The 9,232-nt window shown below is 50.5% G+C and overlaps 1 protein-coding gene across 3 annotated transcripts; it reads right to left on the bottom strand.

Annotated features, from left to right (window-relative positions):
* LOC111151343 (SNF8, ESCRT-II complex subunit) lies at window positions 1-8,162 on the bottom strand. Of its 3 annotated transcripts, XM_022509287.1 has the most exons (8): window positions 8,034-8,162; window positions 7,624-7,674; window positions 4,778-4,916; window positions 3,783-3,887; window positions 3,229-3,301; window positions 2,172-2,313; window positions 1,252-1,326; window positions 2-258 (listed from the first exon to the last, which is right to left on the bottom strand). In XM_022509287.1, the coding sequence occupies exons 1-8, from the start codon at window positions 8,085-8,087 to the stop codon at window positions 121-123; spliced, it is 777 nt and encodes a 258-aa protein (XP_022364995.1). In that variant the 5' UTR covers window positions 8,088-8,162; the 3' UTR covers window positions 2-120. The 3 variants fall into 3 exon arrangements, with proteins under 3 accessions (XP_022364997.1, XP_022364995.1, XP_022364996.1); XM_022509289.1 differs by lacking the exon at window positions 3,783-3,887 and having other exon boundaries at window positions 1-258; XM_022509288.1 differs by lacking the exon at window positions 7,624-7,674.
* Window positions 8,163-9,232: the final 1,070 nt, after the last annotated feature.

Below are 9,232 nucleotides of genomic sequence, written 5' to 3'. Positions count from 1 at the left end.
GAGGAAAGAAAAAACTTGAAACTCTTTTCTTTTAAAAAAAGTTATTCAGGTTTTATTCACACCAGCAGCTCTGCCCTCCTCTTCCTGCCTGTTGCTGGGGCTCCTTCCACACTGCCAGAGTCAGGGGAGGGCTTCTCTGGCCTCCTCAGCTGTTATCTCCTGGGAGTAGAGGTCAGTGAAGAGAGCCGGCAGCCAGTAGCGGGCCTCCCCTGGGGCCTGTAGGTCCAGCCAGGCCAGCCCTTCCTTCAGCAGGTGTTCCTGGAGGGAAAAGGCAGGAAGAGTCGGAGTTCTTGTCAGGTGGACAAACGACCCCCAGACCTGTTTTGGCATCCGTGGGGTTTTCAGACTAAATCTACACGAGCGCCTTCACACCTTTACACAACCAGACTGGAATTCCAGGTTCTGTTTGGCCCTGACCTTTGCCTGAGGTGCAAGAGATGCCGCCAAACCACTCAACCCGTGCTGCTGGGAGGGAGGGTAAAGACAAGTAGTGTGGGATGTTGGAGAAGGACCGGGGGGCTACAGAGACGTCCACCCTGTGGCCTGAAGCAAATCCCTGATCCCAGTTCCCTGAAGCAAAATGGACACCACTGTTGTAAATTACGTTTCCGTTAACTTGTGGGTGAACCTTCATGGACAAGTTAATGGAGGGGCTCTCTTAGTTTAGAATGGACTCGCAATTCTTACAGCCGGGAATAGGCTCAAGATGGGCCCGGCTGTCCCCAGCAGCAGTAAACAGATGTTTATGTTACCCTGCTTTCCAGAAGAAATTCAGTCTACAGTTTAATTGCCTGGATAAGGAAGAAGGTATGAAAAGCCAGGGTTACGTTCTCCTGCTACTCCTCGTCAGCCTCTCACTAGCATCACGGGATCTGTCTATAGAGAACGCTAACTGTATAACACGCAGTGTAACAGTACGCCATTATGGGTATGTAATTAAGTAGGTAACAATTCCCTTCACTCTGCATTGACAGTGTTACTTCCAGTACAAACCGTATGAACTGTCTGACCACGACAGGTTGGGGGAGAGAGGAGGTACCGGTGACTGGCCTATGCGGAGTTAGAAGCCTGCCTCTGAGTCGGACCTCAGGGGCACCTTCAGAGGAATGCGGGGGGCTGCCTTGCTTCTCTGTGGTGACAGCAGCCTTCAAGGCGAGAGGCCAGCAGAGCAAGGCTAAAGTTTCTGCCGGTGTGCGGTCTATCCACCCATCTGGGGCCCATCTCTTCTGGCCCATTCCAGAATTCACATACCAGCACTTGCCGCGCTCGCTCGGTCTCCCATTTAAGACTGGCTTTGATATCACTGACAGTCACGTAGCCATTTTTCTGGAGGAAGGAGGAACGAGGGAGTCAGTTAACAGTGGACTTTCCCTAAGAACCCAGCTTCTGCCCGGCAACAACAGACCGACCCAGACAGGAGGAAGACCTGCCCTTGAAGCCTAAGAGCAGGGGAAAAGAATGTTTAGAGGCCCCAGCAAAGAGAGAGAAGCGACTTTCAGGGTGACAGGTTGCGGGGGGGGGCAGGTTCGGTCTTAAAAAGTGGGGTCCCTAGTACTAAAATACTAATTTAGACTTTCTCCGAGAACTTCAGAGTATGACAAGATTCAGAATAATTCACTGAAAGCAAGAAATGGTAACAAGTCCCTGCCTCACCTTACCCGTTCCCCAGTAAGAAAAGCCCCTCCTTATTTAGTTTTGTTTTCCATTATCGGATTAAGAAAACTGAACGTGTCTTCCCTCAATCCGGGGTAAGGAATGGGGAAGGAGGGGGTTCGCTGAAGGCATGCGAGGGACGGGGGACTGGCAAACGAGATGAAACGTTTGTTTGGAAGAACCCATTCGGAGTGTAGTACTCCGGAGACCTCAGAGAATCGGTCTACCCAAGCAAATCCAGCCCGCTGTCTGCATGTCTGTCTGCTCCACTAGACTGTACGCTCCCTGAGAGCAGGACCTCTGGTGCCCGCCGTTCTGCCCCCCACAGTCTGGCCCGGTGCTTTGCGCTGTAGCTGCTCAATAAATGTCTTCTAAATAAGCACCGGTCTGAGTCGTGCGTCCACTGGACAGTCTCAGCGGAAGACCTGAGTCTGTGCTACTCCCGAAGTCCCTCCCAGACTGTAACCCCTGCCCAGGCCCTGCCCCCGCCCCTGCGGCCCCCAGAAGGCAGCAGGTACCTCGGCCAGCTGCAGCACCACGGTGTGGTCCATGTTGAGCTCAGCCGGGACGGACTGAATGAGGTAGGTGCCGCCCACGGGGATGATGCCGAAGCCAGTGCCCAGCGCCTTCAGTTTCTTGATGGCCCTGATCAGGTCGTCTCTGAGGGGAGAAAAAGCCGCTTAAAGACCCCTGGCACAGCAGACCCAGCCGCGACGCAGTTTCAGCTCCGGCCTAGCCGGGACCCCCCGACAAGACTCAAACGGCTGCATGACGGTCGGTGACCTCAGTAAGAAGGCAGGGCCAAGGGGCACCAGACGGCGCTGGGACACTCCTGGGAGATGGTACAGGGATGGAGCAAAAACCCGCCCACAGGAGCCCACCGGGGAATGGGAATGAAGGAGCTCCATGCAACAGACGACAGGGAGCAGCGCGGACTGTGGTAAAAAGGAAACCGGAAACCACCCATGCATTTTACAGACGGCGGCCCAGCTGATGATCGCCATTGGGAAATTCAGGCCCGCTCCTGCCAGATCATCTGGTTTCCCGTTAACAACTGAACTCGAATTTAGGGAAAAAGAAAACCCACAAGACCATGTGTAGACCCTATGTGCAGGCCACATACTGACAGCCTTTTTTTTAACCTTTTCTCAAACTGAAGTTGCGCATGGAGGCTGCTGAACCAGATCAACATGTACCCCGCCTTCTGACCCCCACTCCGTTCCCCAGCCTTTTCCGGTGTGTGCACTAGTCTCCTTCACCACAAATAGCTCAATATTAAGCCCTAAGTATGTTAAAAAAAAAATAGTAACAATACATGCATACATGTGAAAAAAAAATGCTTAGAAGAAAATACACGAAAATGTCAATAGTTGTAATCTCAGTTGAGAAGTAACGGGTGGTTTTTGGTTCTTTAGGTCTATATTTCCCGTTTTCTAAAACACAGGTTTTCTGATCATAAAGAGGAACAAAATGATCCCGAAAGTAGCCTAGACACGTGAGCAGTAAAGAGAAAAGATTTCCATCTGATTTTTAAAGACCTTTCCATACTCCAAGGGGTTGGGAGGCAAGACCTACTGGCTGACGTCCTGCGCAAACTTGCCCCTTCCTTTCAACACCTGCTGGTGAAGCTCCTCGAGAGTTATCAGGCCTGTGCGAGCGGGGAGGAAAGCAGGGGGAGGATTAGCTTTGTGGCTGAGCCAAACCAAACCAAACCCAAAATACAAATTATTAAGATGACCCTACTGGATGACCATTTTTAGGTCACATTTTGGGGAGCCGAGAAAGTGGGCATCACCCCACCCTGGAGCACCAGGACACAGTTACTAATTTTAAAATCATAACCTGGGCATGTTGTGTATCGAGGGAAAGGCCTATTTCCTACCTCCCTATTGTTTTCTGTAATCACCAGGGGCTAAGAACCTGTTGGGTGAAGCTCTCTAGGGAATAGAGACCATCATTCAAGTAGTTCCATTTTTCAACCACATGAAGCCGCTAAGATGCTTCTGAAGACCTAAGAGCTTCTCAAGATCTTACTGGCCTGCAGTCTGCAGGATGGAAAAGATCACCTTTCAAGGTCTTCTCCCTCTGAGAAGTCCAAAGCCCAGTGCTCAGGACTCAGCCAGCCTCACCTCCATTCCGGTGCTTCAAGGCCAGACACACCTCTATAATCTGGACCCCCAGCTCGTAATAGAAATCCCCCACGCCTAGCATCTCAGACCAAAATCCTTTTCCAGCTGAAAGAAAGAAAGAAAAACAAAAGCCAGGTTCTAGGTTGGTTTCTATCCTTTCTTTTCTTTCCAAGCTAGATGAAAACATCTACCCCGTGGGAAGCGTTTCCTGCCTAGCCTAAGTCCTGGGGCTCCATTTACTACTCAGGATCCTCAAGACAGTCGAACTCTTGGGAAGTCCTCCTAAAAACCAGCTCGGCCAGTTGGCAAGGGTGGGCAATCTAAAAGGCATTTCTGTTTGGCTAATTCTGGCTCAGGACACTATAAAAATGAGTCTTCCGTTCCCAAATTATACAGTGAAATACAATGGGACAGAGGGTCTAGACAAGGCTGAGAGAAACCATCCGCAGACCTGGCCTTCCAAAATCCACCGGAGACAACAGTTCACTGGGGAAAAAATGCAGGTTACAGAGTAGTAATGACAGCATAATCCGATACGTTAGAAGAAAAAGTTTATAAACAGGATGAAGGCGCCCAGAAAGCTACCTCAGACCGTTAATGTTTATCTCTGCAACTATGGAACAGGGTCTGGAGACTCGCGCTTTCTCTTTTTCTTTTTTCTCCTCTATTGACTGACTCTAGGATGACATGCGACTTTCATTAAAACTCAATTATCCTTTTAATAAAGGGAAAAAAGTCCACTGTAGGTCACAACTCGCGGGAAGGCCCGTACCCTGGCTAGGAGCCCGAAGGCAACGTCTCCGGCTTCCCCCTCACGCTGCGCACTCAGCCATCCTGCTGGGCCCTCCCTGGAGACAACAGCCTCTGGCTCTCCCTGCAGGCCCTTCTCAAAGGGCCTTTTGGAAGATGGCCTAGCCACAGTGCTGACAGCCGGCAGAGCTGCTGGGCCTCTGGAGCCCCAGGAAAACACCGCAGCCCCGCACACAGCTCCTTACAGGCCAGTGGGTCCACCCCGATGGTGGCGCACATGTCCTGGAACTGCACCCGGAACTCGGGATTCTTCCGGATCTCCTGCTTGTGCTTGCTGGCGAATTCCTCCAGGTTGCTCTTGAACATGTCCAACTGCTTCGACATCTGTAAGGTGGACCAGGGGGAGGTCAGGGGCAGCCCAGTCAAGTGATAACCTGATGCCAAAAGTAAGTTCCCGGCCCGGTGGCAGGGCAAAGGCTGAAATAACCTACCTCCTCCAGGCCTGCCATGACGCTATTTCTTGTTCCCTTTCTTGCTCTGCGGGGAGCCTGCTTCTCCCTCTGCCACGGCTCCCTCAGCTTGTGCGCTCTCTTTCTCTCTCTCAAATGATAAAATCTTTAAAAGATTGATGTATCTTAACTTGAGAGAGTGAGAACACGCACATGCACACACGCGAGCAGGAGGAAGGGCAGAGGGAGAGATCGTCAAGCAAACTCTCCACTGAGCGTGCAGCCGCACTGGGGGCTCAGTGAGATCACGAGCAAAGCCAAAAACAAGAGTCAGACGCCCAACCGACTGAGCCACCCAGGCGCCCCTATTGTTCCCTCTGTTTATCCCTAACTTTCCTTCGTGGTTCTGTTGTCAGCTGGACTGCAATGCCATAATGTTTCCTCAATTCTGTAACACACATTTTTGGGGGCACCTGGCTGGTTCAGTTGGTGGTAGAGCACGCAACTCTTGATCTCAGGGTTTTGAGTTTGAGCCCCAAGTTGGCTATAGAGATTGCTTAAAAATCTTTGGGGGTGCCTGGGTGGCTCAGTAGGTTAAGTGGCCTACTCTTGGTTTCGGCTCAGGTCATCCCCTCGGGGTCGTGAGACTGAGCCCCACCTGTCTCTGCACTCACCTTGGAGTCCAGTTAAGACTCTCTCCCTCTGCCTCTTCCCACCTGCATGCTCTATCTCTAAAATTAATAAATAAATCTTTAAAGTATAAATAAAATAAAACATTTTAAAGATAAAAAAATGAAAAATAAAACACATTTTTCCCCCCACATGTTCCTGTTCTAAAGTCGGGATGCATCTAACAATTTTAACTAATGTGATACTTTTTTGTTTTCCCAGAGAAACTGTTACTAGATTGAAGGTGCACCCCAGAATCCATTTTGTCTTAAAAATGAGAGAATGTGGGGCACCTGAGTGGCTCAGTGGGTTAAGCCTCTGCTTTCAGCTCAGGTCATGATCTCGGGGTCCTGGGATCGAGCCCCGCATCGGGCTTTCTGTTCGGCAGGGAGCCTGCCTCCGCCTCTCTCTCTCTGCCTGCCTCTCTGCCTACTTCTGATCTCTCTCTCTGTCAAATAAATAAAAAAAAATAAATCTTTAAAAAAAAAAAATGAGAGAATGTGGAGGCATCTGGGTGGGTCAGTTGTTAAGCATCTGCCTTCGGCTCAGGTCATGATCCCCAGGGTCTTGGGATCGAGCCCCACATCAAGCTCCCTGCTCGGTGGGAGGCCTGCTTCTCCCTTTCCCACTCCCCCTGCTTGTGTCCCCTCTCTCACTGTCTCTCTCTTTCTGTCAAATAAATAAATAAATTCTTTTTTAAAAATTGAGAGAATTCAGCATTCAGAAAGAAAGAAATCTTCAGCCACTGACAGAAAGGTTACACAGGAGAGAAAGGAAGCCTGGTATGAATTAGGTTTGCAGTCATTGTTGACTCTTTCAGTCATGGACCTTCTTGGGAATCAACTCTAAATAAAGAATCCCAAAGGGAGGGGTGGGTCTACCAGATTATATTCCAAAGCTAAATACAAATGGTTTGGGGATTTTCTTACTTATTTGTAGTGTTCCTTCTCTTTCCCTAATTAACAAAGTCTATGTTCCACCCACCAAGAGTAATCACTCCTGACCCAACATCTCCTCGTTTGCTACATTTTATAAACTAAAACATAATCACCATTTCCAGTTGATTCCTGTATGTCATCTCCCCTATGAGTGGGAGGTTTTGTTTCTTTTTTTTTTTTTAAATAAATAAGTATGTATTTATTTTAGGGGGAGAGAGAGAGAACAAGTGAGAAGGGCACAGAGAGGAGGAAAGAGAACCTCAAGAACACACCCCCCCACCAAGCAAGAAGCCCAACACCAGGCTCGATCCCACCACCATGAGATCATGACCTGAGCAGAAACCAAGACTCAGACACTTAACCAACTGAGCGACCCAGGCACCCCTGAGGTGGGAGATTTTGAAGAGCACAGCCCGTGTCTACTCTCTTTCCTCAGTACAAGGATCCATTTCCTTGCTTAACTGTTTCCTCCTCTTCTTTACCAGTCCCAGTAACTGTGTGAACTCAGGGCATGAAAAGGGAATCACAGGCACCGCACCCCATCACTGATACACACCTTTGGTATGCACCTAGATGTGACGGTGGTGGTGATGGGCCACACAGGTTTAAGCCGTATTTTCATGTTATTCTTAGGCACTTGAGGTGAAAGTCCCCAAAGACCTAATTCAAACAGCTCTACCACCTACTACCCATGTAATCTTGGATAAATCACCTGAATGTCCTCAATTCTAAACTGGGAAGAATAGAGTTCCCTCCTGGTAGGATCGTCAGGATGAACAAGATAGTGCATGTATTAAAAAAAAAAAAAAAAAAAAAAAGGACACGTGCCTGGGACCATATAAGCATGCAACGACTCAAAGATGTTAGCTATCACTCTTATTAGCAAGTCCCATAAAAGATCTGAGCAGCCCAGAAGCCGAGATTTGCCAAATACCCTATTTTTAGTTCAATCCAAACAATCTAGTTTACATCAGAGGTGTCCTGTCCAGCCTAGTCGGGTCTCCCTTCCTGCCTGGAGCCCTCCCACCGACTCACCTGGGCCAGCTGGTCCTCCGCCAAGACAGTGCCTCGCTCCTTATACTTGGCCTGTCAGACAAAGAAACCAATGTGAGTTGAGAGTGGGCGCTGGGGGCTCCCACTTGCACTGCCTCCGATGAAGTATGAGAAGAGGAGGGTCTGTCTTAAATGGTTTTTCTTAGGGTGAGGGATGAGGAAGTAAAACAGACGGCTAGTCTGTAGTCATATTTGGGGACGCGGGGGAAAGGGCTGGTGGATCTGCGAATGCTGACATTCCAATCAACTGGAAACTGAAGAAAGTTCCCCGGGACCCGAAGAGCCGTGTCAGATTCTGATGGGGGGGCGATTTGAGGGTACAGAGCTCTGCTCCGAGACTTCCAGTCTCTCTCGGGTCGGGGATGGCTGTAGGTCGGCCTTCTTCTCCTCACCTCGGCAAGCTTCTTCTTGGCGATGGCGCCCGCTCCCACCCCGCGGCGATGCATCCCCACCCTGGGCCCGGGGGCCGCCCCGCTGCCGGGACCCCGGGTCTCCGCGTCCCGAGATCCGCCGCCGGCTCCCAACGCGGAAGCGCGGGGCGCGCGTCATTTCCGCGCGCCGGAAGCTACGCGCCGACTTCCTGCCGCGGGGCAGGGCGGCCCCGCCTTCCTCTGGTGGCCAGGAGAGGAGTAGCCAGCCCGGCGAAGCCCCGCGGCGAGGAGGACCGGCGAGTGCTGACGCGGAGCCGCGGCGTCTTTGTCCGAGGCGCGCTCCCCACCCACGTGGGCGCCTCGGAGCCCCGCGTGGTAGCATGACTGGCGCTCGCCGCCCCCCGGACTCCGGCTCCCAGCCGCCTACTATGGGCCAGGCGTTGAGTCGGCCCCGAAGCTTCCATGTTGAGCATGAAGCACAACCCATCAGCTCTAATGGAGCCTACCTGTTGGACTCACACGCAGAGATTCTAAGACCTTACAGTTAAGAACTTGGACTCTGGAATTAGATAGCCGGCTCCATAACTCACTTCCACTGCATGGGGTCCAGTCCAGTCACTTCAGCCATAGTCCTGAATCTCTTGTGTTCTAGTGTCCACAGTATAGAGTAATACCAACTCATGAAGTTGTGAGGATGAAGTGAGAAAATTATGACAAAGCGTTTAGGGCGATGCCTGACATATAAGTAAACATCAGTTATGATTTTTACTCATCAGATTTGGAGTGGAATCAGCCATCTCTGTGTTTAGAAAACTCCATAGGCGCTTTCTACAGTGTTGAGCCCAACAAAGGAGCTAACGAAGGATTCTTAAGCCAGGAAGTTGTTACTTGACTTGTTAGATCTAATTCTTGTTTTAGAAGAATTAGTGACAAATGGGGCACCTGGATGGCTCATTCCCTCAAGTGTCTGCGTTGGGCTCTGGTCAAGACCTTGGGGTCCTTGAATTGAGCCCCGCATGGGTCTCTCTGCTCAGCAGGGAGGGTGCTTCTCCCTCTACCCCTCCCCCGACCTGTGCTCTCTCTCCCTCTCTCCATCTCTGTCAAATAAAATCTTTAAAAAAAAAAAAAAAAGTGACAACCTAGACTTAAGTCAGCCGTAGCAATGTAACCTAGAAACGATGCAAGCTAGCACTAAGATATTGGCCATGAGGTAGAGAGAA

This window comes from Enhydra lutris, unplaced genomic scaffold, assembly GCF_002288905.1.
Source record: "Enhydra lutris kenyoni isolate GAN:26980312 unplaced genomic scaffold, ASM228890v2 scaffoldscaffold26, whole genome shotgun sequence".
Classification (NCBI taxonomy): Eukaryota; Metazoa; Chordata; class Mammalia; order Carnivora; family Mustelidae; genus Enhydra; species Enhydra lutris.
The sequence above is the reverse complement of the archived record's forward strand: the minus strand, read 5'-3'. Positions and strand labels throughout refer to the sequence as shown.